The sequence below is a fragment of the Ochlerotatus camptorhynchus genome, unplaced genomic scaffold (assembly GCF_037179485.1).
Source record: "Ochlerotatus camptorhynchus isolate MF236.1 unplaced genomic scaffold, CSIRO-AGI_Acam_v1.1 ptg000588l, whole genome shotgun sequence".
NCBI classification, from domain to species: domain Eukaryota; kingdom Metazoa; phylum Arthropoda; class Insecta; order Diptera; family Culicidae; genus Ochlerotatus; species Ochlerotatus camptorhynchus.
The window spans coordinates 1,438-22,791 of record NW_027041068.1 but is presented as its reverse complement, the minus strand read 5'-3'; the positions used below and the strand labels follow the sequence as shown (position 1 = coordinate 22,791).

Below are 21,354 nucleotides of genomic sequence, written 5' to 3'. Positions count from 1 at the left end.
TATAATTTATTACAATAGAGAGTCAAAATGGACCTCTTAAATTTTTAATTGACACAGAAGCTAATAAGTAATTTATTATTCCTCGTCATGCAAATTTGGGAACTGTGTATAAAAACTGATCCCGATGAAAGTCAAAAATGTGAAATGTAAATTCGAAATAGATCATTTCATGCTATTGTCTGGGCATTCGTTGGGAACCGGAGATGGATCAACTTCGCTTCGATTTTCAAGTGCAGACACGCGATGACCCTCCCACGAAACGATCCATCCTATCTGACATCGTCAGATTGTTCGATCCTCTTGGTCTAATTGGACCAGTCGTCGTCAAAGCAAAAATTCTCATTCAGGAGTTGTGGTCGCTTGCCTGTGAGTGGGATGATCCGGTGCCAAATGCCATTCGAGTGAAGTGGGAACAGTTTCGGAACGAGCTACCGAAGATCTCCGTCTACAGAGTTGACCGTTACGCATTCCTACCAGACGCCAGCGTGGAACTACACACCTTCGCCGATGCCTCGACAACTGCCTATGGAGCATGCGTTTACGTTCGCTGTATAAACACCCAGTGAACAGTGAAAATAAGATTACTAGCTTCGAAAAGCAAGGTCGCTCCTTTGAAACGGCTGTCCATCGCCCGGCTAGAACTATGTGCTTGCGTATTAGCGGCGCATCTACATCATCGCGCGAAGGAGTCTATCGGCGTACACGTATCGGCATCGTACTTCTGGTCCGACTCAGCGGTGTGTCTGTACTGGCTTCGCGCACCACCGAGCACATGGAAGACATTTGTCGCGAATAGAGTGTCTGAAGTACAGCACTATACCCATGGAGGAAGATGGAATCACATATCTGGAACGGAAAACCAAGCCGATCTAGTGTCTCGTGGGATGTCGGTCGATGAATTTATCAGCAGCGAAGTTTGGAAGCATGGCCCAGTCTGGTTGGCGCATCCTCAGCAAACTTGGCCAATTTCGCATGCAGTCACCGCACCTGAGGAAGAATTGGAAGAAAAGGTCGTTGTCGTATCAGTTCAAACCATACCCAGCATTAATCCATGGTTTCTGCGGTGGTCATCCTACACACGACTGTTACACACAATCGGTTACTGCCTTCGCTTCGCAAGCAGAACTTGTTCTAAAGCCAGAACCCAGCCACTTGCATCCCCCCAAGAGAGCCACATTAGCCCAGAAATACTTACCGTTCAAGAGCTTGCCAATGCCAATACACTCCTTGTCGGTTTGGCCCAACAAGATGCGTTTAAGGAAGAAATCAGGGAGCTGCAACGAGGAAATCCAGTTCCGAAGCATTCGTTCACTCGACGCCTAAACCCATTTTTGGATCCAATGGGAATCATGCGTGTTGGTGGTCGGCTCAATCTTTCGCAGCTTCCTTACGAATCGAAACACCCTGCCCTCCTCCCTAAGAATCATCCGTTCTCCCAGCTGATCGGTGAGCATTACCACCGTCAACTTCTCCACTGTGGCGGGCGTCTTCTGCTGTCCACGATACGCGAGGAACACTGGCCTCTCAATGGCAGAAATCTGGTCAAAAGCATCGTCAGGAACTGCTTTCGCTGCTCACGTCATCGTCCGGTCCTTGCACAACAGCAAATTGGACAGCTACCAGCTTCGAGGGTCATCCAAAGTCGTCCATTCGCAGTTACAGGTGTTGATTACGCCGGTCCACTATATTTGAAGCCAATTCATAAGCGCGCCACCCCCGCAAAGGCTTACCTGGCAGTTTTCATTTGCTTCGCTACTAAAGCTGTCCACCTGGAACAAGTTGGAGATTTGTCCACTCAAGGGTTTCTGGCCGCCTTGCGAAGATTAATATCGAGAAGGGGAATCCCTACTCATATCCATTCGGATAATGGAAAGAATTTCGAGGGAGCGAAAGGGGAACTAGCAGAACTGTTTGCCAGATTCCGTAGCGAGAAAGAACAGGGAGAAATTGCCTCCACATGTGCCCTGCATGGAATAACGTGGCACTTGACTCCCCCAAAGGCACCACACTTCGGTGGCCTTTGGGAAGCGGCGGTCAAGACTGCCAAAAAACATTTATTTCGACAACTCGGAAGCACTCACCTTACATTTGAACGCTATTATACAATTTTGAGCCAAATTGAAGCTGCCATGAACTCTCGCCCTCTGCTACCCATGTCCGACGACCCAAACGACCTGGCAGCGCTGACGCCGGCACATTTCCTCATCGGAACATCACTGACCGCCTTGCCCGACCCAGACTACCAGAATCAACCGATTGGTGCTCTCGGAATGTACCAAAACTGGCAGCTGCTCGTCCAAAAATTCTGGAGCCACTGGAGGAAGGAACACTTGCAGGAGATGCTGCGGGATACGAAGTTTGCAGCACGCAACAACGAAATCCAGCCCGGTCGCATGGTCATCGTCGCAGATGAGTCACTGCCAGCAATCCGTTGGCCACTTGCCCGTATCGTGACTGTGCATCCTGGAAAAGACGATTTAGTGCGTGTTGTCAGCCTACGAACAGCAAAGGGGATCATCAAACGGGCAATCCACAAAATTTGCCTCTTGCCGCAGCCAGCGTGTCCTGAGGAAGAACATCGAATCGAGCCAGTACCCTGCCAGCTGCCGCAGACCGCTGTGGTTCCTGAAGAAGACTTACGAGATGAACAAACAACCGCTACGCTTCCCGAGTCCTGAGAAGGTTTCACCTAAAAATATAAGAAAAAACCTAAAATAACTCATACTCACCCCTGTAATGTTCAATAAGAATTGTAATGTTGTTAGACTATTGCTGTTGACGTTAGCCTTTTTCTGTTGACGTTTATTGAACGACATAATCATTCAAGGTGGCGGATATGTTGAAACACTCATCAACATGAACTAGTTTTGAGTATCACTTGCATGCAACTTTCCTCATTTGTGATGCTCACTGTAATTAGGTCGACATAATTAGAATTTCGCCGGATGAAACTAGCAACACAGGCACGAATAAACCCGAAGGCAACGAATTGAGGTGTTAACTTTCCCATACTCGCCATCGATCAGTTAGTTCCGTTTTTGTAGTGTGATAATTAAGATCAAAAATAAAAGTCTTGAGTGCGGAGTTATTTTTTTTCTGTACAGTAGTGCGTTAAAAAGGAAATAAAGTGTAGTGTATAAAAGTTATAGTGATTTTTCATCGCTTACCTGGAATCTCCCGGTTTCTGGTGCTCGTGCGACCACTGTACCTGAAAGGAAAGAGAAACTTCTCCCACATTACCTGTGCTGCTACCGCACAGAGGAAAAACGAACACAAACATCAAACACAACGTAGGAAAACCTGGTAAGCGCCTACAATATGTTATTTACATTTATTGACAATTTCAAATAAAATGTATGAATTAAAATAGCATGTAAGGCAACAGAACTTTTGTAAAACGGTCTACACTGATTGACAACAAATAAATAAAATAAATAAATAAAAACATGTTGTTATTTTTTAATACGATATTTATGTTTGATTCAATTCATAAAAATGTTTTAAATAAATGCAACACTCCATTTAAATCAAACCGATAAAATTATGTGAACTGCATGTGTCAAACTGTGAGTCTGTGTCGGCATGCATTTCATGAAGATCGTCACCACATGTTTTCAAATGTGTTTCGACCAGGAGAACCAGCTAGGTGGAAGGTGAAACTTTCAAAATAAGTATTTACGAATCTTCTATTATTTCACATTTCCAGATGCGGATATGCTCAGTGGACACAAACCATAACAACAAGCTGAGTTGTAGCAATCCAGTTGCTGACGCCAAGTCCTCCTATTCAGCAAGAGAACCTTCAAAAGTAATGTAACATCATCCAAGCAATCCGAGCTGAGACAAACAACAGCTACCGATGCCGATTAAAATTCCTCCACCGTTGAATATGTGTCCATCCACATGAATTTTCCCCTATCCGGTAGTGGCCACTATTCCTCCAAAATATGGCTCCACCAAACTTCCAGGAGCAAAATCATCCAATTTCCACCCACAACGTCTGGCTCAGAAAATTTAAGAGAACCATCTCTTGTTGAACCATCATTGTCACCATCAGCCACCATCGCTGCACTTACAGCAGATGCACTCGCTTCCAGCAACACAAATAGTCAACATTAACACCAACAACATCAGAATCAACACCAGAATGGCTCTGGCTCTGGCGAATATGACGAGTATGCCAACTTAATTAAGCGAACGTGACAAACAGTGACTGCTCAATTGTCTCAATCGAACAAAGACTTATGTACTTCTTACTACTTTACATGTTATTTGCAATATTTATTTTACAACCTGGGCATTGAAAATAAAACGATTCTTAAATAATTAAAATGATGTTTCAAGACAACAAAAAACGTACATAGCTTCAAAAAATGCTTCATTTTGATCCAAGCAAACATTTTGTTTGAATCAATAATAACCGATGATCAATTCAATAAAGTTAGTATAATTATTTCAACTCAATGTTTTTGTTGATACTCTGTCAATTTTATTGATCCATATTCTATTCAAAATTTTGTTTGAAGTGAAACGAACTTTATTTGATTCACCTATGTTTTTTTCGAGTGTACCCCAATAGGCATAAATACGTTAGGCATACGGACGTTAGGCATACGGACGTTAGGCATAATGGACGTTAGGCATAATGTACGTTAGGCATAATGGACGTTAGGCATAAAATTCTTTGCTGTTGTGCAACTCTAGAAACCTGTTTCGAGCATGGTAAACAATGCTTATATTAGGCTAAACGTTGAATAAAAAATGATACACGTTAAACAAACATAGTTTATTTAATAAGCACAGTTTTGAATCCATTATTTATCATATCATAAGTGAAGTAGCTACATATTTACTTAGATCCAAGTTTAGTAGCGATAGTGGTTAAGTAAGCTGGCAATGAAAACTCAGCATAGTTTTGAACTATATCTTGAAATCAATCGCATCTAGAAATTAAAAAAAATCACACATTTGTTGTAATATATTCTTACACACATATTGCAATTGTCAAAAAAGAAAAAGTTTTCCTCAAAATACAGCTCATGAAATAAAGAATAGTGAATTCTGTGATTTTTCATTCAATAACAAAAAAAAAAAACAGCTAAGGTTGAATAAAATATGATGCCAAAGAACAGCTCATGAAATGAAGAATGGTGAATTCTGTGGTTTTTCATTCAATACCAAAAAAAAAAAACATACCTGCTGCTTCCAGGATTTCCTGCCATACTTTTCGATACAACGATTCTGTTTTTGTTATCATCAGAATGAAAACTAGCGGAACCGTCTGCTGATGTGAGGGAGCGATACTTCCATGAACAGTGACGAGTTGCCGAAACAAACAAGGAACTGTGGCAAACGTACCATCTGTAACCCAATACTTTGCCTGTCCAAGACGTCGCAAGTTTTCATGAGTTCCAAAAATTAAGGCTCTTTCATTATTGTCACCGAAGTCAGCAATCAATAGACGGTCCCCATTATCATCCTTCTGGAATTCATCGGGTAGATTATGCCTAACGTCAATTATGCCTAACGTCAATTATGCCTAACGTCAATTATGCCTAACGTCAATTATGCCTAACGTCAATTATGCCTAACGTCAATTATGCCTAACGTCAATTATGCCTAACGTCAATTATGCCTAACGTCCTTTATGCCTAACGTACATTATGCCTTACGTCCGTATGCCTAACGTCCGTATGCCTAACGTCCGTATGCCTAACGACCGTATGCCTAACGTCGTGTACCCGTTTTTTTCTGCGTGTGTGGAAATTATCGTCTTCTCTTCCAAGAAACATTGCAAGTTTTATAGAGGTTTTATAGCATTCTACAAGTCTAAATCATGGTCTACAGAACCCTCATAAAACCAGACTTGTTACTTGGGCTGCGCAACCATCTGACAGATATTTAATTTTTTAAAGTAATTAACATTAAAACGTGAAAACCGATCTTTCATATCTGCTATTACAATGAAATTTTAAACTTTTAAAGAGAAACCTTCATTGTAGTAAACTACAAAAGGGTGAATATTTACTTAGTGCCTTGAAAAATAATGACTTTCGATCGAACCTTGGATCAAACAAAAATAGTTCGCAGCAAATCCATTTGACACATTATTTCTTTCCCTGCAACCAAATTTTATTTTTCCATCCTTATAAACTTAAATTGCTGTTCAACTTTATACCACCGACAAACCGACATGACACTTAATTCTGACCTATGCCCGAAAATCGTAAACGGCAGATTTAAATGTCAAAACCATAGGATATATTGATCTAGATAGAAATAATTTGTCCAGAATAGATCAGACACGAACCAATTCATAACTTTTACTTGTGGGTTCATGGCTTAGCTAAATATTTCCCGCAAACACGGAGTCAGATGTTAGTAGTGTGCTTTGGTCAGATATTTAATTGTGTTGGCTATGGTCATTCATGTCGATTTGTCGGTGTTTATACCCCGTTCACATGACAGCGTATATTGCGTGATATACGCTGTCTTGCAATGAGCACTCATACATCTAGTATTTACTGGAAATCTGTATGAGTGCTCATTGCAAGACAGCTATATTATGTGATGTAATAATGTGAACGGGATATTAAATCGGAGAATAATGAATTATTCAATTTGATTTTCTAAGCCTTCTAAAAATTCGCTCACATCATCTTCCTTGCTTATTATTTCGCATCGAGGAGAAGTTGTTCAGAAATTTAATTTAATTTTGTCAATTTTCTGTTGGTCCAAATATTGTCCAATAAAATCAATCACGCAACTGATCACAAGATCGCAAAAAGCAATCGTCTGTACTGTTTACACATACTAATTCGTTCACCAAATAGTTTTTCAAATCTTTTTCCGTGTTGCAATTTTAAAAACAAGCTGTTTTATGTAAAGCATCAAACAAAAATTTGCTGTTTTCATGAATCATGCAAACGCAAACATTCAATGCCGATGAATCTTTAGTAAACACACATTTTTTTGGTCGAAGTTTCTAAAACAAGGTAAACGAAACCTGCTGTTCACTATCACATAAATCTGAAAACTGTTTAAATAGTTCACTTAACGGAGCCAGCAACGGAATTTTTGGATAATTCTGTCGAGCTCTGTTTGACAACTTTATAGACATTGTGTCTTTCTATCCAGGAAATGGTCGACTGATGTCATCTCTAATACCCTGGACAGACTATGGCTTATATCATGTAATATAGGATTTCCAGTGAAAACTAGATGTATGAGTGCTCATTGCAAGACAGCCTATATTACATGATATAAGCCATAGTCTGTACGGGGTATAAGATAAAAATTTACTATCGATGCCAGCCATAAAAAAAAATCATAAAAAGAGAAAAAAAAATTATCCAACAATTAAAAGAGGAAAAAAAAAATTATTTAATTTTAGTTTTTTTTTTTCATATTTGCTACCAGCAACACGAAAAAAATCATCGAAAAACAAAAATAAAAGTCGAAAAATTAAAAAAAAAGGCGCAACACAAAAATCCTTGAAAAATTTTTTTTCCATTTTTGATGCCAACCACAAAGAAAAGCTAAAAGCAAAATAAACTATTGTCGAAAAATTGAAAACAGATGAAAAAAATTATAGAAATTTTATTTTCTATTTTCAACGCCAGCCACAAAAAAAATCATCAAAAAAAATTTAAAAAGGCGAATCAAAACTATTGTCAAAAAATAAAAAAAAAAAAGGCGAAAAACATATTGAAATTTTCGATGCTAGCCAAAAAAAAAATCATCGAAAAAGAAAATAAATATCATAGAAAAATTTAAAAAAAGGCGAAAAATAAATTCTTTTTTTTGTTTTTCATTTTTGATGCGAGCCATGAAAAATGAAAAAATATCGAATAATTAAAGAACAGGCGCAACAACGTTTTTGATTTTTTTTCCAATGTTGCCACAAAATAAAAATCATCGAAAAGAAATAACATAATAAAAAAGGCGAAAAAAAAATTCTTGTCGATGCCAGCAACAAAAAAAAATCATCAAAAAAGAAAAAAATTAAAAGGCGAAACAAAATTCTTGAACATTTTTTTCCATTTTCGATTCCAGCCAAAAAAAATCATGGATAGAGAAAAAAACAATCAAAAAATAAAAGAGGCGAAAAAAACATTTTTTTTTTGATTTTCGACGCCAGCCACAAAAAAACTAAAAAAAGGCTTAAAAATTATTGACTTTTGTTTGTATTTTCAATGCTAGCCACAAAAAAAATATCAAAAAAGGCGAAAAAAAAAATTATTGAAATTTTTTTATCATATTCGGTGCCAGCCAAAACAAAAAAAAAAGATCATGGAAAAAGAAAAAAAAACCTATTTTCGAACAATTAAAAAGGCTAAACAAAATTTTTGATTGTTTTTCCTTTTTGATGCCACCCACAAAAAATATCATCGAAAAACTATGATATCAAAAAATTTAAAAAGGTGAAACAAAATTCTTAATTTTTTTTCCATTTTTGATGCCAGCCACAAAAAAAAAAATTCATCAAAAAACAAAAAAAAATATTTTAAAAAAATTAAAAAAGGCAAAAAGAAAATATTGAAATTTTCGATGCCAGCCACAAAAAAAAATCATCGAAAAAGAAAATTAATATCATCGAAAAAGAAAATATATATCATCGAAAAATTTAAAACGGCAAAAAAACAAAATTAGTTTTTTTTTCATTTTCGGTGCGAGCTACAAAAAATAAAATATTAGCGAATAATAATAAAAAAAATCTTGAATTTTTTTTTTTCCACTGTCAATGAAAGCCACAAAATAAAATCATCACACAAAAAACATAATAGAAAAGGCGAATAAACATTTTTGAATTTTATTTCCATTTTCGATGCCAGCAAAAAAAAAGTCATCGAAAAAGAAAAAAAAAATGTATAGAAAAATTAAAAAAAAGAGGAAAAAAATTCTCACTTTCTTCCCATTTTCGTTGCCAGCCACAAAAACAAAATCATCGAAAAAAAAGGGAAAAATATAATCAATAAACTCAAAAAAGCGAAAGTAAAATCTTGATTTTTTTTTCATCCGATGAAAAAAAAAAATCATCGAAAAAAATGCATCGACTCCACTTGATTAGGGAAAAACTAAAAACCTACTAAAAATCATCTACGGGGATAAACTTGAATTGTCCACCCTACTTCAGAAATTATTTGTGCTTGAACAGAATAAAAACTCGGTCAGGAATTTTTACACAGCAATTAGTGATTGCTATACCGGAATCTCCACACACATTCAGATGGATGCCCAGTGGCAGCATCCCGAGGAATTAGTGAAATTCGTTGATAAACCCGGTCACAAACAAACAACAAACCAAACAACTAACAGACTGGAAACAAAAATTTCAAACAACAATGTGAACTCTCAACCCATTGCAGGGCCGAGTAGACCGTTTAATAATCAACTTGCCAGAACTAGCCAGTCCAGACAACTTTATAGACTAAATCATGAGATAGCGAATCAAAAAGTAACCCATGATTATTCAGATTCTACTCCAGGTAAAGATTATCTCGACGAAGAATTAAACAATGAAGTAAATTTTCACACGGCCCCGACTATACAAGAACTAGAGTAAAAACTGATTTTGTATAATTTATTACAATAGAGAGTCAAAATGGACCTCTTAAATTTTTAATTGACACAGGAGCTAATAAGTAATTTATTATTCCTCGTCATGCAAATTTGGGAACTGTGTATAAAAACTGATCCCGATGAAAGTCAAAAATGTGAAATGTAAATTCGAAATAGATCATTTCATGCTATTAAATCCTTTCTATGGAATTCAGGGAACAAGGGAATTAGAATTCCTTATCTATGAATTTCATGACTTTTTCGATGGACTAATAGGATATGAGTCCTTGAGTGTATTAAATGCAATGATTTCAGTAAATACAAATACATTACATCTTCCTTTTACAAAAATAATTTTGGAGGAAAAATTCCCAGAAATTTTCAATTTCCAATTCAATGCCAATGAAACAAGAATAATAGAATAACCTCTGTGTCAAGAAAAGGGAGAATTTCTAATAACCAAAGATATCTTATTCGAGAACAAGGCCTTTATTCATGCAGGCCTTTACAAAGCTGAACATTTTTCAGCGAAATTATTGGTGACCAATATCATAAATAAGTGCACAGAGGTTGAAATTTTAAAGGGAGACATTGAGGCAAATAATTTTGAAACAGGATGTCCCTTAGATCCCGAACCAGATTCTGATAATAGGACGCATGCTAGTCTATTTGATCAGTTGCGTTTAGATCACTTGAATAAAGAGGAACGCGTTGGTTTAGTTAAATTAATAACTGAATATCAACAGATTTTCCATCTTAAATCGGAAAAGTTAACAAGCAGGATGATATCCCAGTATACACCAAAAGTTACAGGTATCCTTATTGCCTAAAAGAAGAGGTGCAAAGCCAAATTAGAGATCTTCTCCAACAAGGCACAATAAGACCCTCAAATTCCCCCTGGTCTTCACCTATTTGGGAAGTACCCAAAAAGATGGATGCGTCAGGACAAAGAAAATGGAGACTTGTCGTTGACTATAGGAAGCTCAACGAGAAGACAATTGATGACAAATATCCGATTCCAAACATCAGCGAAGTGTTAGACAAGCTCGGTAGATGTAATTACTTTACAACTCTGGATTTAGCCTCGGGTTTTCACCAGATCGAGATAAATCCTAGAGATATCAGCAAAACCGCTTTTACGGTAGAGCATGGAAAGTACGAGTTTCTTAAAATTCCCTTCGGGCTAAAGAACGCTCCATCCACCTTGCAAAGGGCCTAGAGATTTAATCTGAAAAATATGTTTGGTGTACATGGATGACATCATTATATTTTCCACGTCATTACATGAACACTTAGTAAATTTGCGAAAGGTATTTGATGCTTTGCGAAAATATAATCTTAAAATTCAGATGGATAAGTCTGAATTTTTATGCAAAGAAGTGGCATATTTAGGCCATTTAGTTACGTCAGAAAGGTTAAAACCTTACCCTGACAAAGTAATGGCTATCAAAAATTGGCCTATTTCAAAAAATGAAACAGAGTTGAGAGATCTCCTCGGAACTCTGGGATACTACCGTCGTTTTATTAAGGATTTCGCACGAATTGTGAAACCATTAACTAAACCTCTCAGGAAGGGTGAGAAAATTGAACACATAGACCGACCTGTTGCGTTTGCTTCGAGAACGCGTACTAAAACAGAAGAGCGATACTCAGTGATCGAAAAAGAATTTCTAGCGATCACCTGGGGTTGCAAGTACTTCAGGCCATGCTTATACGACAAGAAGTTCACGCTCTTTACAGACCATAAGCCCCTTACTTATATGTTTAGTCTGAAGGATCCCAATGACAAGATGCTCAGATGGAGACTTAGGCTGCAAGAATTTGAGTACGATGTCAAGTACCGTCCAGGTAGGCAAATATTGGTGCCGACGGATTGTCTAGAATAAATGATTTAATGATGCTTCTGCCTCATCTAACGAATTATCAAATGAGAATGAAACCGATTCAGCAGATGTCGAAACATGTCACTCTGCAGAATCTGATGCAAACGATCTGATCGAAATGACGGAACTACCCATTAACTTTTTCAGTAACCAAATCATTCTGAAAAAGGGTGAATCAGATTCCAATGAATACGAGGAAATCTTCCCTAAAGTTATCAAGCGAACGATGACTCGAACAGATTTTTCCGTGGTTCGAGTTCTGAACTTATTTAAAGAATTCATGAGTCCAAGTAAAGTAAATTGCGTAATGTGCGATGAATCACTCATTAACACGTTACAAATAGTTTATTACAAATAGTTTATCGCAATTACTTCAGTAAATCTAAGTCCTTCAAAGTGAAGATAAGTCAGAAGATTTTAACTGACTTACGCACTGCTGAGGAGCAGAATGAAGTAATCACTCAGACACATGAACGTGCTCATAGAGGTAGTCAAGAGAACCACGCTCAAATAATAAAATACTACTATTTTCCAGGCATGAAGCGACAAATTCAACAATAGGTCAATTTATATGAAACATGCTTAGAAAATAAATCAATCGACCTTTCTGCGGTCGATAAGTTCTCGCGTTTTGGCATACTAATACATATAAAATCGAGGTCCATCCCAGATGTAAGAGCTGGTTTAATAAAATTACTAACCACTTACACAATCCCAAAGAAAATAATTTCCGATAACGAACCAGCCCTTAGATCCATCGAAATCCGATCCCTTTTCCAAAGACTAAATATTGAAACTCAATATACATTCTCCAATCATAGTGAAACAAATGGCATAGTGGGAAGATTTAATTCCACACTGAGTGAAATCTTTCGATGCATCAAAGATAAATATGAAGATTTAAACCAGAAAAAGATTTTCCAAATTGCCTTGGGACTGTATAATAGAACTATCCATACAGTGTACACACGAAAACCATTTGAGATAATATTTGGACAAATAGAGGAAGACGATCTCCCATTAGACATCGACAAACTGTTTGACAACCGACTAGACATCATAGACGAAGTGACACTCGAGAAAACAGCAACAAAAGATACAGATTACCACAACAGAAATAGAGAAAAAGAGCCAAATTTCCGGGAAGACGAAGTAGTTTATAAAACAGTCCAGGGGAAAAAAAAACAAGTCAAAGTTTAAGAGAACAGTAGTAAAAGTAAATAGATTCAAAACAATTGTTGATGCAAGAAATATTAAGCTTCATAAGCCTAAATTGAAACGAAAACAAAAACACTAATGTAAGAAATATAAAATTCCTTTCCATATGGAGATAACGAGAACCATTATATTGACTATACTGACTATAACGACTATGACTGAAGCTTCACAACCAACAACACAAATCAAACTCCACGACCTATCAAACTCCACGACCTATCAAACAACCCCGGACTAGTAACATTACAAATTGGCATCGGTCGTATAAGGATAGGATCGCATAAATTTTTTCATGTAATAGATACAAGCTATTCAGAATTGATCATAGACAAACTTAGAACCATTTTGAAAGATTTAAAAATGTTCAATGTTGCGGACTCTGTTGTATAAAAAAATTACTTTAGTAATAATAAATTACTGTTGACAAGAAAATTAGATATGATAGAAACATCATTCAGACATATTTCACCTACAAAAAGAAGCAAAAAAGGTCTTTTTAACGGAATCAGAAGTATAATAAAAGTTATAACGGGTAATTTAGACCACAACGATTTAGTCAAAATTAACGTGAAATTAGATAACATATTAGAGCAGAATAAGGATTTAATTACAGAAAATAACGAACAGATAAAAATAAATGTCAAGGTTCAAGATACACTCAATCGCATGATTAAAACTGCCAATGAACAAAAAAACATTATAAAAAACAATTTTTTTTAGATTTAGACAAAACATTATGAACGGTAAAAATATTTCAGATGAAATTAAAGTTGTAAAAGAAATTTTCAATTTAAATCTCAACATTGATATTTTGGCAAATCACGTGAACAATATTTTTGAGGCTATACAAATGTCAAAAGCCAAGATTATTTCCAAAGATATACTATCCTCAGAAGAACTCAACGAAGTTACAAAAATACTAGAAAAAGAGTTATAATCGGTTATAATCGGAAGTATTGAAGAAATTATACAATATATTGACCTGACTGTCGTACATAAACAATCAAAAATTATATTTATCATATTTATACCGTTGCTGAGTAGAGACACCTTTGAACACCAACTACTGGAGCCGATTGCCACGGATGGGAAATTGCTGAACTTGAATTTTAATGAGGCTTTAACTAATAACCGCTCAACATACTTAATTACCGGAGAATGTACAACAATATGCGAGAGTATCATCTGCAACGAGCATCACATCAGAGATGTATCAGGGGACACATGCTATTCAAGAATCCTACGAGGAATATCAGGCAGCTGCGACCTCGTAGAGGCCACAACAAGAAGACAAGTCAAACGGATCTCCAGTAATTACATCATTATTACAGGAGACGAGAACATTCCGGTAGCAACAAATTGTGGGCTATCGAGCCGAAACATATCTGGAGACACGCTTATATTTTTTCGGAACTGTACTGTCAACGCTAATCATACATTATTCACAGACATTGAATATGTATGGAAACAACAGCCAGTAATAATCCAATTGTATGGATTAAAAGTTATCGGCAAATCTATCAGTACAAATTTCACACTATCCACACTGAAGGAAATCCATCTTCAGACCAGACAACAGTTACAACTTCTGCACAAACAACAGAAGAATTCAACCCTTGGAACATCATTGTTGCCGTTGTCATCGTTTTGATACTCTACCTGTCCAAAGATCATTCTACATGCATACGAAAATCACACAGTCAAAACGAACCCGGATGGTCCGTTCTTCAGGAGGGAGCAGTTATCGAACAGATCCAGCCAACCCACTTGGATAAACACTTAGCCGCACCACGCGGTATAGCGACAATCACCGAAACAAGCAACATCAGCATTCCCTTGCCCACGACCAGAGCTCAGCAGATAGCAACAACGAAGACGCAGACGACGACCACACGACCCATCAGCACTACACGTTCCGCTGACGCTGGAAGACACCCAACATCCCACATCCGTACATATAACATTCCAGCAGTGCACTTATCTACTAAGACAACTCGATGTATAAAATTTAAATAAATAAAAAGCATTCTAGTTCAGGCCTTCAGCCAGTGAAGTTTATTTTTTAAAAGGTCAGTCCGAAGGCCCGAAAGTTAATTATATATATATATATATATATATATATATATATATATCTCTATCCGCATCCGTTTACGGAATCCTCATCGGGATTTATTTACCCGTCTACGGAATCCCTATCGAGATCCGTTTGTAGAATCCCCATCGGGATCCGATTAGGAATCCCCATCGGGAACCGTTTACGGAATATCCTTCGACTAATCCCAACGGGGAAACCGAATACGGATCTCGATGGGGATCCGTGAACGGATCCCGATGGGGAAACCGAATACGGGTTCCAATGGGAATTCCGTAGATGAATCCCAATGGGGATTGCGTAAACGGATCCCGTTGGGGGAAACGAATATGGATCCTGGTGGGGAAGCCGAATTCGGATCCCGATGGGGTAACCATCTGGATTGCGATGGCTATCTGGCTACGGAATCCCCATCGGTATCCGTGTTCAGAATCCCCATCGCAATCCGTGTTCGGAATCCCCATCGAGACCCGTATTCGGTTTACCCATCAGAAGCCATTTATGGAATCCCCATCGGGATCATTTTACGGAATCCTCATCTGGACCCATATGCGGTTTCCCAACGGGGTCTGAATTCGGTTTCGCCATCGGGATTCGTTTGTGGAATCCCCATCGGGATCCGTATTCGGTTTCCCCAACGGGATCCGTTTTTGTATTTCCCCTCGAAACCCGTATTTGGTTTACCCATCGGAAGCCGTTTATGGAATCCTCATCGGGATCATTTTACGGAATCCCCATCGGGATCCGTATTCGGTTTCCACAACGGGATCCATTTTTGTATTTCCTATCGAAACCCGTATTCGGTTTACCCATCGGAAGCCGTTTATGGAATCCTCATCGGGATCATTTTACGGAATCCCCATCGGGATCCGTATTCGGTTTCCGCAGCGGGATCCGATTTTGTATTTCCCATCGAAACCCGTATTCGGTTTACCCATCGGAAGCCGTTTATGGAATCCTCATCGGGATCATTTTACGGAATCCCCATCGGGATCCGTATTCGGTTTCCGCAGCGGGATCCGATTTTGTATTTCCCATCGAAACCCGTATTCGGTTTACCCATCGGAAGCCGTTTATGGAATCCTCATCGGGATCATTTTACGGAATCCCTATCGGGAACCGTATTCGATTTTCCCATCGGGATCCGTATTCGGTTTCCCCATCGGGATCCGTATTCGGTTTCATCATCGGGATCCGAATTCGGTTTTGCCATCGGTATCCGTGTACGGAATCCCCATTGGGATCCGTTTTCGGTTTCCCCAATGGGATCCATTTTCGGAATCCCCACCGAGACCCGTATTCCGTTTACCTATCGAAATCCGTTTATGGAATCCCCTTCAGGATCAGTTTATGGAATCCCCATGGGGATCCGTATTCGGTTACCCCATCGGGATCCGTCTACGGAATCCTCATCGGGATCCGTATTTGGTTTCCCCATTGGGATCCGTTTTAGGAATCCTCATCGAGACCCGTATTCGGTTTCCCATTCGAGATCCGTTAACGGGATCCCAATCGGGATCAGTTTACGGAATCTCAATCGGGACCCGTTTACGGAATCCCCATCAGGATCCATTTACGGAATCCCCTTCGGGATCCATTTACAGAATCCCCTCGGGATCCGTTTACGGAAACGCTATCAGGATCCGTTTATGGAATCCCTATCGGGATCCGTTTACGAAATCCCCATCGGGATCCTTCTACGGAATCCCCATCGGGATCCGTATTCGGTTTCCCCCATCAGGATCCATTTTCGGTTTCCCCATCGGGATCCGTCTATGGAATCCCAATCAGGACCCGTCAACGGAATTCCCATCGGGATCCGTATTCGATTTTCCCATTGGGATCCGTATTCGGTTTCCCCATCGGGATCCGTATTCGGTTTCCCCATCGGGATCCAGATCCGGTTTCGCCATTGGGATCCGTCTACGGAATCCTCATCGGGATCCGTATTCAGTTTCCTCAACGGGATTCGTTTTCGGAATCCCCACCAAGACCCGTATTCCGTTTACCTATCGAAATCCGTTTATGGACTCCCCGTCGGGATCAGTTTACGGAATCCCCATGGGGATCCATATTTGGTTACCCCATCGAGATCCATCTATGGAATCCCCATCTGGATCTTTATTCGGTTTCCACATGGGATCCGTATTCGGTTTCCGCATTGGGATACGTATTCAGCTTCCCCATCGGGTCCCGTATTCGGTTTCTTCATCGGGACCCGTATTCAGTTTCCCATGGGGATCTGTATTCGATTTCTCTATCGGGATTCATATTTTGTTTCCCCATCGGGATCTGTATTCGGTTTCCCTATCGGGATCCGTCTACCGAATATTCCCATCAGGACCCGGCTGCGGAATTCCTATCGAGATGCGTATTCGGTTTCCCCATCAGGATCCGTCTACGGAATCCCTATCGGGATCCATATTCGGTTCCACCATCGGGATCCGTATTCGGTTTCTCCATAGGGATCCGTTTACGCAATCCCCATAGGTATCTGTCTACGGAATTTCCGGTGGGACCCGTATTCGGTTTCCCCATTTATTTATTTATTTATTTATTTATTTCGTCAACCAACGTAGACTAGTTCATATTCGAATACAGTTTTGTTTTCTTAAATTTATTTATTTATTTCGTCAACTTTTGACAAAGTTTATTTTTATAGTTTTCTCTTTAATAAAAATTAAGCAGTGTCAGTTTTTCTATTTTTTTTTATGAGTTATAATGCCTTATGGAGTTGCGACCCCTATTCGATTTCTCCATCGGGATCCGTTTTCGGTTTTCCCATCGGATCCGTATTCGGTTTCCCAATCGGGATCCGTATTCGGTTTCACCATCGGGATCCGTATTCAGCTTCCCCATCGGGATCCGTTTTCGGTTCCCTCATCGGGATCCGTTTTCGGTTCCCCCATGGGGATCTGTTAACGCAATCTCCATCGGAATCCGTCTAAGGAATCCCCATTAGGACCCGTATCGGTTTCCCCATCGGGATCCGTATTTGGATTCCCCATCGAAATCCGTATTCGATTTCCCCAGCAGGATCCGTCTACGGAATCCCCATTGGAACCCGTATTAAGTGATATGGTGAAGGCATATTTCCTCTATGCTCATAATTGTATACAAATTTTAAAGAAATGCGGATCTCTGGGTCTACTTTCAGAAACTAACAATTTTCCAGGTTAATCTGAATTTTCGCAGAGCCACTTCTCTTGGGTTTTACCGTTCCGACTGGCCAACCACAGGTCCAATCGGTTCCCTGTCTATTCCGTTTGAAAGTATATAGTTATTTCTTTCAAAAAGTGGCTCAATATTAAAATTTGGTAGCCATATTACTGAGAACCAGTCATGTCAACATGAATCGACACGCATTTTGCTTGGGATTTTTCTTGGTTTTTCCGTTCCGGTTGGTCAACTAAAAGTAGATACCCATACCCATTAAATGGTGGCTGAATCATTGTTGAGAACCACCCATGTCGACCATGAATCGACATGCTGTTTGCAACCTTGGCACTTTGAGGAAGTTGTATGGCTTGGGATTCTTCCAGTTTTTTTCTCTCTTCGAAACATAAAACCAATGGGACCAGTAATTTGATCAATTGTAGCATACCCCGTGTCCTTAGTTTAGTGCATGTCGTATTACTCCATCAGAACCCTATTCTTAATCACTTCAAACTAGGGAACAATGAGTAGAAGATTAGTCCGGTAGACAAATCCGAGTATTGTCGCTATCAACAAAGCATACAAAGTAACAAGGACGAAGATGCATTCTTTTGATTACTGAAAGATCCTGTTCCCCTCGTTTGAAGCAGTATCGAAAATGGCTGAATTATTTGATAAGCTGAACACTTTGCAGCCGGAGAAGATTCTCGACAATCAGTGGCTGGTAGCCATTTTGTTCAGTAGCCTGCCCGAAGAGTATGAGACGCTGGTAACTACTATCGAAGCTAGACCGGAGGAGGATGACGCTGAATATGATGAAAGGGAAGCTCATCGACGAGTGGCAGAAGAAGAAGCAGCGGAACGAAAGCGATGGTGATTTAGAAGGTGCTCACTATGTGGATTCCAAAGCCGGACCAGGCAAGTGTTTTTACTGCAAGAAATTGGGTCATCAGAAAGTGACCTGCAAAAAATTAAAAGCATGGAAAGCGGAGAAAGGAAACAAAGCGGTAGCCAAGCAACACAAAGCGAACCACGTAAAACAGAGTGACGAAGATGATGACAACTATGTGTTCCTCACGGGTTGTAACAGTGAAGCGGAAAAACAGTGGATTTTGGATTCCGGAGCGACTTGCCACATTGCCAATTACCGGAATTTTTTCAATAATCTGGAAGAGGGGATTACGGAGGACGTTTGGGTCGCAAACGGAATGAAAGCGCGTTCGAAGGGTCGCAGAACTGGTCAAATCGGCATTCTCAATGGGGCTGGAAGACGGCGTGAAGTGCCGATAGAGTGTGCTTTATACGTTCCAGAGATGAAGTTCAATTTGCTGTCGGTGAAGCGGCTTGTGCAAAAGGGATTTGTCGTCACATTCGATGCAAGTGGTGCCAAGATTTCTTAAGGCGAAAAAGTGTGCGCTGTGGTGGAACTCGTTGGAAATTTGTTCGTGCTGCGTCAAACGAACGAAAGCGTATCAATGGCAACAACGAGCAACGAGTGCGTGCATGTGTGGCATAGACGATTGGGCCGCAGAGACTTTGCTGGAAGGCGGTATTTCATCACGTTTATTGATGACTGCAGCAAGTACACTGTCGTCTATTTGCTGCGTGTGAAGTCCGAAGCAATGCAGAAACTGGAGGAGTATGTTGAGCTGGTAAAGAACCAATTCGGAAAGAAGCCTAAAATTCTGCGGTCTGATCGTGGAGGTGAGTACATCGGTAAGAAAGTGCAAGCATTCCTGAAGCGAAACGGGATTATCGGCCAGTTCACGGCACCGTACACCCCACAGCAAAATGGGATAGCCGAACGGAAAAATTGGTACCTGGTTGAAATGGCCAGGTGCATGCTGATCGACACAAATCTGGACAATCGCTTCTGGGGAGAAGCAGTAGTGACGGCGAACTATATGCAAAACAGACTGCCGTCGAGGTCCATCAGTGGTACACCATATGAACGGTGGTTCGGGAAGAAGCCAAATCTCGGACACATTCAGTGGTTCGATGTGGACGCCTACTGTCATGTACCATGTGAGAAGCGTGTTAAGCTGGACCGGAAGGCAATTAAGCTCAAGTTTGTCGCATACAGCGAAGTGTCCAAAGCATACCGGTTGATGGACATAGCAAATGGAAAGGTAACTATAAGTCGTGATGTAAAATTTCTTGCTACTTGCAGGCCCGAGTCAGGGTCAGCAGTGGAAGATTTCGTTCATCCATCGATCGGCTACAAATTGGTGGGGCCTGAGGTGCCTGATGAGGAAGTCGAGAGCGACGCAGAAAATGGTAATTCGGACGATGGTGATGACCAGGACTACGACGATTGTCGCGATGACCCTGATGACGAGCAATTGCCAGAGGGCTCTGATGAAGAAAAAATCGAACATTCGTCTGATGAACCTTGTGACGAGGAGAGCACGCCATGACGATCGACAAGAACGAATATTGGTACGATCCGAAAAGGTATGCATGCACGGCGGAAATTTCGATTCAGGAGGAGCCGAAAACGTTGAAGCAAGCATTTTCCAGCTCACACCGCGTGCAGTGGCATAAAACTATGGTTGAAGAGCTCGAGTCCATTGAAGCAAATGACACGTGGGACTTGGTCAACTTGCCGGCGGGAGGCCGTGCCATCGGTTGCAAATGGGTATATAAGTATAAACGTAACGAAGAAGGCAATTTCGTACGCTACAAGGCCAGGTTAGTAGCTCAGGGATTCAGCCAGCGGTTTGGGACGGACTACGATCAAGTCTTTGCGCCCGTAGTTCGTCAGACCACTTTTCGTACCCAAATGTCTGTCGCTGCAAAGAGGAGAATGGTTGTCAAACAATTTGACGTAAAAATGACGTTTCTGTACGGCAACCTTGAGGAGGAGATCTTTATGAGGCAGCCTTCCGGGTTCACCGTCAGTGGTATGGAAAGCAAGGTGTGCCGTTTAGAGAAAAGCTTGTACGGTCTTAAGCAAGCTGCCCGTTCGTGGAACCAGCGGCTCAACGAAGTGTTAGTTGAAAATGGATTGCAACGGTGTGAGGCAGATCCCTGTCTTTATCTAAAGCGGATTGACGGAAAGTGGTGTTCTTGTTTACGTGGACGACCTTATCGCAGCGAGCGAGAACGAGCGGATGGTTATCGCATTGGAGCGAACTCTCAAAAACAATTTCGAAGTCAGCAGCCTCGGTGACGTCAGGTTTTACGTGGGTATCGAAGTAGAACGGGACCAAGGCGGAGATTTTCACATCAGTCAGCGGAAGTACATCGAGGAAGTAGTTGATTCCGTCGGCCTTCAAGATGCTAAAGTATCAGCCATTTACAGTACCAAAAGGTAGTAGGGCAGCTGTTGTACATTGCCGTCAATAGTAGGCCAGACATTGCGGCGCAATCTCGATCTTGAGTCGCAAGGTGAGTTGTCCGACCCGACGAGACTGGAGCGAATGGTTCGCTACCTAAAGGGGA

At 40.2% G+C, this 21,354-nt stretch overlaps 1 protein-coding gene across 1 annotated transcript; it reads left to right on the top strand.

Annotated features, from left to right (window-relative positions):
- Positions 1-2,129: 2,129 nt before the first annotated feature.
- Positions 2,130-2,678, top strand: LOC135713840 (uncharacterized). The gene has a single exon (XM_065237077.1). It carries the CDS (start codon positions 2,130-2,132, stop codon positions 2,676-2,678), a length of 549 nt encoding a protein of 182 aa, XP_065093149.1.
- Positions 2,679-21,354: the final 18,676 nt, after the last annotated feature.

Excerpts from the sequence above, each read along its gene's own strand:
- LOC135713840 (XM_065237077.1), top strand. The coding sequence starts at position 2,130 with ATGAACTCTCGCCCTCTGCTACCCATGTCCGACGACCCAAACGACCTG.